This window comes from Panulirus ornatus, chromosome 63 (genome assembly GCF_036320965.1).
Source record: "Panulirus ornatus isolate Po-2019 chromosome 63, ASM3632096v1, whole genome shotgun sequence".
Lineage (NCBI taxonomy): Eukaryota > Metazoa > Arthropoda > Malacostraca > Decapoda > Palinuridae > Panulirus > Panulirus ornatus.
In genome coordinates this window covers 24,262,278-24,276,393 of record NC_092286.1, presented here as the reverse complement: position 1 = coordinate 24,276,393, position 14,116 = coordinate 24,262,278, and the positions used below count along the sequence as shown (strand labels likewise).

Here is a 14,116-nt window from a genome sequence, read left to right as displayed (position 1 = left end):
CTATACGAGAACATAACACCGAAGTTATAGAGGGTAGAACAATTTTGATACAGATGAAAACAAGGCCATAGACTCGAGATGCGCTAAGCAATCACTATGGTGGCTTTATAGCAACACAGTAGGTACAGGCGCTAAACTTTTTGGAGCGGACACGATGGTAGAGTTTGAAGCAGCCTTGACAGACCTGGGTTTCAGGCAGACGAAGGAGAGGGACGCTGTCCTACAGCAAGATGGTTAGATACGAGACCATTGTGGTGGCATGAATGCTAAAGTAAAACCAAAATGCCAAGGAGACATGCTAACCATGCAGTATTGATCGGGTCTGCTAAACTCTCCTGTTTCTTTCGAGATAATTTATTGCCTTCGAAAAAAAGAACATTCCAGATGAACTAGTTCACAGTACAGTACATATATGACCAGAGATATGTAAGTTTTACACATATATGAACAAGAATGATCTCCCATCCCCTCTTATTTTTGTCTTAATGATTACATATTACTTAGCTAAGGGTTCAAAACCCAGCAATGGTTACTTGAACCAGTACATATTGGTCACATGAGCCAGTAATTACTGGTTACATGAGCCAGTAATTATTGGTTACATGAGGCAGTAATCACTGATTACATGAGGCAGTACTTGAGCCAGTAATTACTGATTACATGAGGCAGTAATCACTGGTTACATGAACCAGTAATCACTGGTTACATAAGCCAGTAATCACTGGTTACACGAGCCAGTAATCACTGGTTACACGAGCCAGTAATCACTGGTTACATGAGCCAGTAATCACTGGTTACATGAGCCAGTAATCACTGGTTACATGAGCCAGTAATCACTGGTTACACGAGCCAGTAATCACTGGTTACACTAGCCAGTAATCACTGGTTACACTAGCCAGTAATCACTGGTTATTTGAGGCAGTAATCACAGGTTATTTGAGGCAGTAATCACTGGTTACATGAAGCAGTAATCACTGGTTACACGAGCCAATAAGCGCTGGGCAATACTCGAGGGAGAGGATGGCCACGACTGGTCCAATGCGCTGCCCTCCACCTTCCGCAGGATCCGTCTCCATTTCTCCACTTGACGAATGTGCAGCAGCAGGTGGAGTCAGGCTTAGCGACCATATCTATAAGGGAAGCGACAGTGTCCCGAGTTACTGAATGTTCCAGGGAATGGACATCTTTCTTTCATACTATTCGCCGTTTCCCGCGTTAGCAAGGTAGCGTTAAGAACAGAGGACTGGGCCTCTGAGGGAATATCCTCACCTGGCCTCGTTCTCTGTTCTTTCTTTTGGAAAATTAAAAAAAAAAATGGATATATCACAGTAATTATTCATGACATGTAATGGATATGTAGAACAGGAGACATAAGGCAGCGGCATGCTTAGCTGTACGAGTGAGCTATGACACTTTAATGACATACATCATGTAGTAAACGGGAATAACAAAGTAGTCCCTTACCTAAGGCATCATAGAAAACGCACCGAAAATATTACAGAAAATGTACTTAAATTATTATCAATACCTTATTCAAATCATAGCTATGGCAATCGTAACATTATAACGCTTATGGCAGGGTAAGACATTACTCGTGTTATCAATTTCTGTTCATCCAAATGTATTTTGAAGTCCTACATCGTTTTCATTGGAGTTTAGAACAAGTTTTTTATAGTGTCTGGTGTGAAGGCCCGCCTCCCCCCATCTTCTCTTCCAGCTGCTCTAGTTTAGGCTCCAGTCCCCCCACTAACACCAATGGTCTTCCTTGGTGACCTGCTCTATCTAAACCCCCTTCCTACTCTTTTTTCATATCAGAGACCTTCTTCCTTAATCACTTGACCCCCTAGGATGATTTCTACCCTCATCATTCGACCTTAGGATGATGATGTAGCTAACACAAGAGCCCGACTAGCTTCCTTATTTTGCGATCAACTCAGCTTTCACTCTCCTCCATCAGCGCCGGGTCACATACGCAGCTTAACCTGGGTTCTGAGGGTCGTATGGAGTGGTCCTACCTCGAGCCGTGAGGGCGAGGGTCTTCTGTCTTCGCGCCCTGGGTCTCTCCCAGCGTCCCTTCCTCAGCCACGCCCCAGCTTGACCTGCCATACCCTGAGCTGTCTTGTGTGTGGCGTTTCCCCTAATGTGACATCTGCCATTATAGCCACCCCCCTTATTGGTAGATCCCCACCCGTTCAAAATAGGGGACTTACCTGCCATAGCCTCCTCCATGGCCTCCTCCATAGCCTCCTCCATAGCCGCCACCATAGCCTCCTCCATAGCCGTGTCCGTGGCCATGGGTTCTGATTTGAACGCTGGTGCCTCCATAATACCCGCCATGGTAGGTGCCGGCGGGCGCTATGAAATGGCTGTCCAGGGAGAAGAGAGAAAAGTCATGCGTCAGTGGGAGTTGCTGCGAGCGAATCTCATGGCATCTACTGCCGTGGAGGTGGGAGTCATGAGGTGGTTTGTGGTGCGTGGATGTCGTCTAGACATTGGACATAGAGGTCGAATATCATAAGAAACGACCTTTGGGGACTCGAATCCCCGAGGGTGTAGGATGTAAAGGAGTAACCTGGTGGTACATACGATCAGTATGACTGAAAACTTATATGGATCACTTACCTTGATGGCCAACTGCAGTGTCTAATTTAAGTAAGTTATCGTCAATGTTCAGGATTGTAATGCAATAATGCTTAAGTATGCTTAACCCCAAAGAATTTTACTTAACTTTTAAGAATTTTGCTAAGCATGTCTCTGAAAGCTGCCCTACGCTTAAGTTTTTGCTTAGCAGACGACAAATATTTTGACCCAAACTGCATTTCATACTTCTTAAATCTTATGCTTAAGTTTTGCTAAGCATCGTGCTTAGTCCTTTTCTGTGTGGCACTTAAGTCACTTGCTCAGCTAAGCATAAAAATAAGCAGAAATCTTAAGAATTTTTATCTGCATACGGACCCAGGAGTCCTGGGGCGAAGGGGAGATCCACGAACTGAGATATTCACAGCTTTACGTTATGGTGTGTTCAAACAGTTTGTTATAACAGACTTACGAAATTGTTTAAGGGCCTGACCAGACACTGGCAAATGGGGAGTGTTGGGTCATGTTTTCTGCTTCTATGACACATGGAAGTTTGGGATCGGTATTTCGTTATATATATATATATATATATATATATATATATATATATATATATATATATATATATATATATATATATATATATTTCCTTTTAAACTATTCGCCATTTCCCGCGTTAGCGAGGTAGCGTTAAGAACAGAGGACTGGGCCTTTTTTGGAATATCCTTACCTGGCCCACTCTGTTCCTTCTTTTGGAAAATTAAAAAAAAAAAAAAAAACGAGAGGGGAGGATTTCCAGCCCCCCGCTCCCTCCCCTTTTAGTCGCCTTCTACGACACACACACACACACACACACATATATATATATATATATATATATATATATATATATATATATATATATATATATATATATATTCAGACAGGGTGATAATTTCAGTTTTATTATGCCCTGTGGATCATAATCTTGGCCATCCACTGCTATTTATGTATGTGTGTTGTGTTTGTCCGTCTGTTTGTATGTCTAGTGTGTGTGTGGAAATGTATATATGTGTGTTAATGGTGTGTGTGTGTGTATGGTGTGTGTGTGTGTGTGTGTGTGTGTGGTGTACATGTAAGTGTACTACAGTTGTACATGGAGCAGGGTCAGTGGCAGGATGGATCCTGGTGCGCCTGGATGTCCAGGCGTGGCCAAGCTTACACCGCGCCACATCGGGCACGGATCACCCCCACGCCTCCATACGCCGTCTGATCGAGCCTCCTGGAGGAGCGGGTGTGTCGTTACCCACGTCGTGGGAGAGCGTCTAGTACGGACACCCTAGTTCGACCTGGCGCCAGGTCAACTGTCTGGGTATGCAGAAAACTACGCAGCGTCTGTGGAGGGTAGCGAACAGGGCTGAGGGAGGAGGGATCATCCACCTCTGACACATCACTTTGAAACTCGTTTCACATGACTAATATGGTCCAATGAACTGTGTTGTTTACGTGAGGCCTTCGGGGTGGTTCGCTCTCGAGGCCTGACTGGGGCGCACTGAGGCTGTTCACACGCCCCCTTGGGTGATGAGCCAGTTCATCTGTCGGGAGGGGCCGGGTTCGATGCCCACTTCCTTGTGTTACCATATACGTCAAGTTTATACGCCACGGGTCGGGTTCGAACCCTGGGCAGGGACGCTAGGCTACCTCGCTCACACCATCGCAGCCACACCTGTCTAGTTCAGGATGGAATACAGAATAAACACTTGATTTCAGGCGTAGCCGGGCGGTCTAGACGCCCAGGGTTCGAATCCGACCCATGGTGTGTATACAGCCCACAGCTGAAGAAGGGAGGAAGTTGCACTCGTGACAGGTAATGTCAGACCATTCGGTGGTCCGTGGCCTTGCCTAGGAGAGTCATGAGATGAGTGAACCAGAGCCTGACCAGAGGCGGACCATAGCCTGAACCAGAGGCGGACCATAGCCTGACCAGAGGCGGACCATAGCCTGAACCAGAGGCGGACCATAGCCTGACCAGAGGCGGACCATAGCCTGAACCAGAGGCGGACCATAGCCTTACCTGGAGCCGACGTATGGGCTGTAAGAGTGACCGAAACCAATGCCTCCGCCACCGCCGTAGCCACTGTAGGCACTGTGGACTCCGTACCTCACAGCTGCAGCACCGCCGTAGCCTCCGTTGGCGCCCAGGTAACCTCCACTCCCCACCTGGCTGTACGGGGAGGTCACACACACGAGGTTAAGATTAACAAGTCTCAGTGGAATGGGCCTCCCCCTCTGACCAGGGTAGAAGGAATGTTAACATGTTAGTTATCATGAACAGGAGAATGTTAACATGTTATTTGACATGAACAGGAGAATGTTAACATGTTATTTGACATGAACAGGAGAATGTTAACATGTTATTTGACATGAACAGGAGAATGTTAACATGTTATTTGACATGAACAGGAGAATGTTAACATGTTATTTGACATAAACAGGAGAATGTTAACATGTTATTTATCATGAACAGGAGAATATTAACATATTTGTCATGAACAGGAGAATGTTAACATGTTATTCATCATGAACAGGAGAATGTTAACATGTTATTTGACATGAACGGGAGAATGTTAACATGTTATTTATCATGAACAAGAGAATGTTAACATGTTATTTGTCATGAACAGGAGAATGTTAACATGTTATTTAGCATTAACAGAAGAATGTTAACATGTTATTTGTCATGAACAGGAGAATGTTAACATGTTATTTAGCATTAACAGAAGAATGTTAACATGTTATTTGTTATTAACAGTATAATGTTAACATGTTATATCTCATGAACAAGAGAATGTTAACATGTTATTTGTCATGAACAGGAGAATACTAACATGTTATGTAACATGAACAGGAGAATGTTAACATGTTATCATGAACAGGAGAATATTATCATGTAATTTGTCATTAACAGTAGAATGTTAACATGTTATTTGACATGAACAGGAGAATATTAACATGTTATTTGTCATTGACAGTAGAATGTTAACATGTTATTTGTCGTTAATAGTAGAATGTTAACCTGTTCTGCTGTATAAAGCCATTGAAATGAGGTTTAAACCCCACAATGTGAAAGTCTGGTGAGGTTAAATTGTTGGTGGAGGTGAAGGGCTTCGTGTGTCGTGGGTCTGCTGCTCCTCCTCCTCGTGCCCAGCCCCCAGACCTCCACCCTGGGCCTCCTCCTCCTCCTCCTCGTACCCAGCCCCCAGACCTCCACCCTGGGCCTCCTCCTCCTCCTCCTCGTACCCAGCCCCCAGACCTCCACCCTGTCCCTCCTCCTCCTCGTCCCCAGCCCTCAGACCTCCACCCTGGGCCTCCTCCTCCTCCTCGTCCCCAGCCCTCAGACCTCCACCCTGGGCCTCCTCCTCCTCGTACCCAGATCCCAGACCTCCACCCTGGGTCTCCTCCTCCTCCTCCTCCTCCTCCTCGTACCCAGCCCCCAGACCTCCACCCTGGGCCTCCTCCTCCTCCTCGTACCTAGCCCCCAGACCTCCACCCTGAGCCTCCTCCTCCTCCTCGTACCTAGCCCCCAGACCTCCACCCTGGGCCTCCTCCTCCTCCTCGTACCCAGCCCCCAGACCTCCACCCTGGGCCTCCTCCTCGTACCCAGCCCCCAGACCTCCACCCTGGGTCTCCTCCTCCTCGTACCCAGCTCCCAGACCTCCACCCTGGGTCTCCTCCTCCTCGTACCTAGCCCCCAGACCTCCACCCTGGGTCTCCTCCTCCTCGTACCCAGCCCCCAGACCTCCACCCTGGGCCTCCTCCTCCTCCTCGTACCCAGCTCCCAGACCTCCACCCTGGGCCTCCTCCTCGTACCCAGCCCCCAGACCTCCACCCTGGGTCTCCTCCTCGTACCTAGCCCCCAGACCTCCACCCTGGGCCTCCTCCTCCTCCTCCTCGTACCCAGCCCCCAGACCTCCACCCTGGGCCTCCTCCTCCTCCTCGTACCCAGCCCCCAGACCTCCACCCTGGGCCTCCTCCTCCTCCTCGTTCCCAGCCCCCAGACCTCCACCCTGGGTCTCCTCCTCCTCGTACCCAGCCCCCAGACCTCCACCCTGGGCCTCCTCCTCCTCCTCCTCGTGCCCAGCCCCAGACCTCCACCCTGGGCCTCCTCCTCCTCCTCCTCCTCGTACCCAGCCCCCAGACCTCCACCCTGGGCCTCCTCCTCGTACAAAGCCCCCAGACCTCCACCCTGGGCCTCCTCCTCCTCCTCGTACCCAGCCCCCAGACCTCCACCCTGGGCCTCCTCCTCGTACCCAGCCCCCAGACCTCCACCCTGGGCCTCCTCCTCCTCCTCCTCGTACCCAGCCCCCAGACCTCCACCCTGGGCCTCCTCCTCCTCCTCCTCGTACCCAGCCCCCAGACCTCCACCCTGGGCCTCCTCCTCCTCGTACCCAGCCCCCAGACCTCCACCCTGGGCCTCCTCCTCCTCCTCCTCGTGCCCAGCCCCAGACCTCCACCCTGGGCCTCCTCCTCCTCCTCCTCCTCGTACCCAGCCCCCAGACCTCCACCTTGGGCCTCCTCCTCGTACAAAGCCCCCAGACCTCCACCCTGGGCCTCCTCCTCCTCCTCGTACCCAGCCCCCAGACCTCCACCCTGGGCCTCCTCCTCCTCCTCCACCTCGTACCCAGCCCCCAGACCTCCACCCTGGGCCTCCTCCTCCTCGTACCCAGCCCCCAGACCTCCACCCTGGGCCTCCTCCGTCTACCTCACGTGCACGTGTTGTTAACATCACAACACACGATGGGATGAATGAGCTAACACGACAGTAGGTCTGGTGTGTTGTGAGCTAACACGACAGTAGGTCTGGTGTGTTGTGAGCTAACACGACAGTAGGTCTGGTGTGTTGTGAGCTAACACGACAGTAGGTCTGGTGTGTTGTGAGCTAACACGACAGTAGGTCTGGTGTGTTGTGAGCTAACACGACAGTAGGTCTGGTGTGTTGTGAGCTAACACGACAGTAGGTCTGGTGTGTTGTGAGCTAACACGACAGTAGGTCTGGTGTGTTGTGAGCTAACACGACAGTAGGTCTGGTGTGTTGTGAGCTAACACGACAGTAGGTCTGGTGTGTTGTGAGCTAACACGACAGTAGGTCTGGTGTGTTGTGAGCTAACACGACAGTAGGTCTGGTGTGTTGTGAGCTAACACGACAGTAGGTCTGGTGTGTTGTGAGCTAACATGACAGTAGGTCTGGTGTGTTGTGAGCTAACACGACAGTAGGTCTGGTGTGTTGTGAGCTAACACGACAGTAGGTCTGGTGTGTTGTGAGCTGACATGATGGCACTACCCCCTGTACTCTCCTGCTGTACTACCCCCTGTACTCTCCTTCTGTACTACCCCCTGTACTCTCCTTCTGTACTACCCCCTGTACTCTCCTACTGTACTACCCCCTGTACTCTCCTTCTGTACTACCCCCTGTACTCTCCTACTGTACTACCCCCTGTACTCTCCTTCTGTACTACCCTCTGTACTCTCCTTCTGTACTACCCCCTGTACTCTCCTTCTGTACTACCCCCTGTACTCTCCTGCTGTACTACCCCCTGTACTCTCCTACTGTACTACCCCCTGTACTCTTCTACTGTACTACCCCCTGTACTCTCCTACTGTACTTGTTCCTCTGCTCTTGTTACCCCTTGCTGCAGTCATGTGTCCTTAATTGCCCCTTGTTACCCCTTGTTACACTCCCCTAGCCTTATCCCCCCTGCTGCCCCCTGCTACACTCCCAGCCCTGCTGCCCCCTGCTACACTCCCAGCCCTGCTGCCCCCTGCTACACTCCCAGCCCTGCTGCCCCCTCGTGCCCCCTGCTACACTCCCAGCCCTGCTGCCCCCTGCTACACTCCCAGCCCTGCTGCCCCCTGCTACACTCCCAGCCCTGCTGCCCCCTCGTGCCCCCTGCTACACTCCCAGCCCTGATGCCCCATGTTGCCTCTTCCTACACTCCACTGCCCTCGGTGCCCCCCTGGCGTCCCTCGGTGCCCCCCTGGCTGCCCTCGGTGCCTCCTGGCCGCCCTCGGTGCCCCCCTGGCCACCCTCGGTGCCCCCTGGCCTCCCTCGGTGCCTCCCTGGCCACCCTCGGTGCCCCCTGGCCTCCCTCGGTGCCTCCCTGGCCTCCCTCGGTGCCCCCTGGCCTCCCTCGGTGCCCTCCTGGCCGCCCTCGGTGCCTCCTGGCTTCCCTCGGTGCCCCCTGGCCGCCCTCGGTGCCTCCTAACCTCCCTCGGTGCCTCCTGGCCTCCCTCGGTGCCCCCCTGGCCTCCCTCGGTGCCCCCTGGCCTCCCTCGGTGCCCACTGGCTGCCCTCGGTGCCCCCCTGGCCTCCCTCGGTGCCTCCCTGGCCTCCCTCGGTGCCCACTGGCTGCCCTCGGTGCCCCCCTGGCCTCCCTCGGTGCCCTCCTGGCCGCCCTCGGTGCCTCCTGGCTTCCCTCGGTGCCCCCCTGGCCTCCCTCGGTGCCCTCCTGGCCGCCCTCGGTGCCTCCTGGCTTCCCTCGGTGCCCCCCTGGCGTCCCTCGGTGCCTCCTGGCCTCCCTCGGTGCCCCCCTGGCGTCCCTCGGTGCATCCTGGCCTCATTCGGTGCCTCCTGGCCGCCCTCGGTGCCGCCTCCTAGCCTCTCTCGGTGCCTCCCTGACCTCCCTCGGTGCCTCCTGGCCGCCCTCGGTGCCCCCCCCTGGTGGAGGTGGTACTTACGGGACGTATCCAGCGGTGACGAGAGCCACGCCCAGGCAGAGGATCTGTCGGGTAGAGGAGAAGATGGCTCGAGTTAGCTGCCATCTGACCTGTCGGGTCTCTCTCTCTCTCTCTCTCTCTCTCTCTCTCTCTCTCTCTCTCTCTCTCTCTCTCTCTCTCTCTCTCTCTCAGTGCCACGGTGTGTGACACACACCCACACACACACACACACATAACTGGGAACTCCTACATAGCTGGGAACTCCTACATAACTGGGAACTCCTACATAACTGGGAACTCCTACATATCTGGGAACTCCTACACAACTGGGAACTCCTACATAACTGGGAACTCCTACATAACTGGGAACTCCTACATAACTGGGAACTCCTACACGACTGGGAACTCCTACATAACTGGGAACTCCTACACAACTGGGAACTCCTACATAACTGGGAACTCCTACATAACTGGGAACTCCTACATAACTGGGAACTCCTACATAACTGGGAACTCCTACATAACTGGGAACTCCTACATAACTGGGAACTCCTACACGACTGGGAACTCCTACATAACTGGGAACTCCTACATAACTGGGAACTCCTACATAACTGGGAACTCCTACATAACTGGGAACTCCTACATAACTGGGAACTCCTACATAACTGGGAACTCCTACACGACTGGGAACTCCTACATATCTGGGAACTCCTACACAACTGGGAACTCCTACATAACTGGGAACTCCTACATAACTGGGAACTCCTACATAACTGGGAACTCCTACACGACTGGGAACTCCTACATAACTGGGAACTCCTACACAACTGGGAACTCCTACATAACTGGGAACTCCTACATAAGTTCCAAGTGTCATGCATTATCCACTGGGAAAAGAAAATGTTCTTCATGTTATTCATATTATGGGTTCACTGCTCGACCACTGGAGTGTGGGATGGGTTCATGCCTGACCCACGGGTCACAGTCGTGGGTTTGATTCTGCCGAGGGAGGTCAAAGGTTAACAAGGGAACGACCCATAAGTGCCATGGGTCACTTTTATAAGTGAGGAGCTAAAGTGGTGGCATGGATGAACACTTGAACACTGGTGTGGATAGAGACATGAACATCTTCACAGTGGCCTGAGTTCATTCTTGGGGAACTGACCACTGATGTATGTTCACTCTTGAACATATGAACACTGGAACTGATGCTGAAGAACATATGTGGACGAGCCACACTAGCCTTGAGGAACCACCAGGTGGAGGAACCACCAGATGGAGGAACCACCAGGTGGAGGAGCCACACCAGCCCTTGAGGAACCACCAGGTGGAGGAGCCACACCAGCCTTGAGGAACCACCAGGTGGAGGAGCCACACCAGCCTTGAGGAACCACCAGGTGGAGGAGCCACACCAGCCTTGAGGAACCACCAGGTGGAGGAGCCACACCACCTTGAGGAACCACCAGGAGGAGGAGCCACACCAGCCTTGAAGAACCACCAGGTGGAGGAGCCACACCAGCCTTGAGGAACCACCAGGTGGAGGAGCCACACTTCCTTGAGGAACCACCAGGTGGAGGTAGACCACACCACCTTGAGGAACCACCAGGTGGAGGAGCCACACCACCTTGAGGAACCACCAGGTGGAGGAGCCACACCGGCCTTGAGGAACCACCAGGTGGAGGAGCCACACCACCTTGAGGAACCACCAGGTGGAGGAGCCACACTATCCTTGAGGAACCACCAGGTGGAGGAGCCACACTAGCCTTGAGGAACCACCAGGTGGAGGAGCCACACCAGCCTTGAGGAACCACCAGGTGGAGGAGCCACACCAGCCTTGAGGAACCACCAGGTGGAGGAACCACACCAGCCTTGAGGAACCACCAGGTGGAGGAGCCACACCAGCCTTGAGGAACCACCAGGTGGAGGAGCCACACCAGCCTTGAAGAACCACCAGGTGGAGGAACCACCAGATGGAGGAACCACCAGGTGGAGGAGCCACACCAGCCTTGAAGAACCACCAGGTGGAGGAACCACCAGCCTTGAGGAACCACCAGGTGGAGGAGCCACACCAGCCTTGAAGAACCACCAGGTGGAGGAGCCACACCAACCTTGAAGAACCACCAGGTGGAGGAGCCACACCAGCCTTGAAGAACCACCAGGTGGAGGAGCCACACCAACCTTGAAGAACCACCAGGTGGAGGAGCCACACCAGCCTTGAGGAACCACCAGGTGGAGCAGCCACACCGGCCTTGAAGAACCACCAGGTGGAGGAGCCACACCAGCCTTGAGGAACCACCAGGTGGAGGAGCCACACCAGCCTTGAGGAACCACCAGGTGGAGGAACCACCAGGTGGAGGAGCCACACCAGCCTTGAGGAACCACCAGGTGGAGGAGCCACACCAGCCCTGAGGAACCACCAGATGGAGGAACCACCAGGTGGAGGAGCCACACCGGCCTTGAGGAACCACCAGGTGGAGGAGCCACCAGATGGAGGAACCACCAGGTGGAGGAGCCACACCAGCCCTGAGGAACCACCAGATGGAGGAACCACCAGGTGGAGGAGCCACACCGGCCTTGAGGAACCACCAGGTGGAGGAGCCACACCAGCCTTGAGGAACCACCAGGTGGAGGAGCCACACCAGCCTTGAGGAACCACCAGGTGGAGGAGCCACACCAGCCTTGAGGAACCACCAGATGGAGGAACCACCAGATGGAGGAACCACCAGGTGGAGGAGCCACACCAGCCTTGAGGAACCACCAGGTGGAGGAACCACCAGATGGAGGAACCACCAGGTGGAGGAGCCACACCAGCCTTGAGGAACCACCAGGTGGAGGAACCACCAGATGGAGGAACCACCAGGTGGAGGAGCCACACCAGCCCTGAGGAACCACTTACGAGAACACAGGAGGACTGGAACATGGTGCAGGTGGCGGTGGAGAACTGCTGACATGGCAGTGGTCGACCACGCCCTTTATATACCCATGCCAGACGCGCCGCCCTCCGCCTCTCACTCGCCTCTCACTCGCCTCTCACTCGCTTCCCACCTTCGACCTGCCTTTGTCTGGGGGGGAGGCGCCCCCCCCAGAGAACGTGCTCGCTCACTCTCTCTTTGAGACGAAGGAAACCTGGGCTTTGTGGAGCTGGTGGAGGAGGAGGAGGAGACAATGGGCTGGTGGTGTTCCACCTGTATCCCACTTGAGTCGCTGATTTACCTCACTACGACGCCCACCCTCACGCCCTCACGCCCTCACGCCCTCCCACCCTCACGCCCTCCAGCCTCCCAAGTGTCAGGCTGTCAGAGAGAGAGAGAGAGAGAGAGAGAGAGAGAGAGAGAGAGAGAGAGAGAGAGAGAGAGAGAGAGAATGTCGAAGACATTTTAGTGTCGTAATGTCTAACAAGCCAGGGTAATTCTGCTCCATTTCCGTTAACTATGTAAGACTACGTCATGGCAATTCAACCATGGGTCGGGTTGACTGTCCAAACTACCCACATTGGGTCGTGTTGACTGGTCATAACTACCCACACTGGGTCGTGTTGACTAGTCATAACTACCCACACTGGGTCATGTTGACTGGTCATAACTATCCACACTGGGTCGTGTTGACTGGTCATAACTACCCACACTGGGTCGTGTTGACTGGTCATAACTACCCACACTGGGTCGTGTTGACTGGTCATAACTATCCACACTGGGTCGTGTTGACTGGTCATAACTACCCACACTGGGTCGTGTTGACTGGTCATAACTACCCACACTGGGTCGTGTTGACTGGTCATAACTACCCACACTGGGTCGTGTTGACTGGTCATAACTACCCACACTGGGTCGTGTTGACTGTCCAAACTACCCACACTGGGTCGTGTTGACTGGTCATAACTACCCACACTGGGTCGTGTTGACTGGTCATAACTACCCACACTGGGTCGTGTTGACTGGTCATAACTACCCACACTGGGTCGTGTTGACTGGTCATAACTACCCACACTGGGTCGTGTTGACTGGTCATAACTACCCACACTGGGTCGTGTTGACTGGTCATAACTACCCACACTAGGTCGTGTTGACTGGTCATAACTACCCACACTGGGTCGTGTTGACTTAACTGCCATAACTCGACCCACTGGGTAAGAAAAGTAAGTGTCTGGTCGTGTCGAGTAAGCTGTGATGTCGACCAAGTAAGTGTCAGGCCCTGGTCGTGTCGAGTAAGCTGTGAGGTCGACCAAGTAAGTGTCAGGTCCTGGTCGTGTCGAGTAAGCTGTGGTGTCGACCAAGTGAGTGTCAGGCCCTGGTCGTGTCGAGTAAGCTGTGAGGTCGACCAAGTAAGTGTCAGGTCCTGGTCGTGTCGAGTACGCTGTGACGTCGACCAAGTAGGTGTCAGGTTCTGGTCGTGTCGAGTAAGCTGTGAGGTCGACCAAGGCTGGGCCACTGCAGTTCACGCATGATAACTCAAAAAGCTGACGTCCAGGGTGTAGGACTGACGCCCAGAGTGTATGGCTGACGTCCAAGGTGTAGGGCTGACATCCAGGGTGTAGGGTTGATATCCAAGTTGCATGGCTGACGTCCAGGGCGTAGGGCTGACGTCCAGGGTGTATGGCTAACGTTCAGGGTGTAGGACTGACGTCCAGGATGTATGGCTAACGTCCAGGGTGTATGGCTGACGTCCAAGGTGTAGGGCTGACGTCCAAGATGTAGGGCTGACGTCCAGGGTGTAGGGCTGACTCCCAATTTCAGTGTGAGTATGTTGCAGTTGGAGAGTCACAAGTAGCTGACGGAGGGTAGGGCTCAAAGAGCGAGGCAGCAATGTTGACAGTGCGCGCAGGTGGACATATGTACACACAGAG

The 14,116-nt window shown here is 53.3% G+C and overlaps 1 protein-coding gene across 1 annotated transcript; it reads right to left on the bottom strand.

Annotated features, from left to right (window-relative positions):
• Positions 1-351: 351 nt before the first annotated feature.
• LOC139745955 (uncharacterized) lies at positions 352-12,218 on the bottom strand. The gene is made up of 5 exons (XM_071656680.1): positions 12,170-12,218; positions 9,292-9,335; positions 4,631-4,780; positions 2,211-2,366; positions 352-1,130 (listed from the first exon to the last, which is right to left on the bottom strand). The coding sequence occupies exons 1-5, from the start codon at positions 12,191-12,193 to the stop codon at positions 1,118-1,120; spliced, it is 387 nt and encodes a 128-aa protein (XP_071512781.1). The 5' UTR covers positions 12,194-12,218; the 3' UTR covers positions 352-1,117.
• Between the last annotated feature and the right edge of the window lie 1,898 nt (positions 12,219-14,116).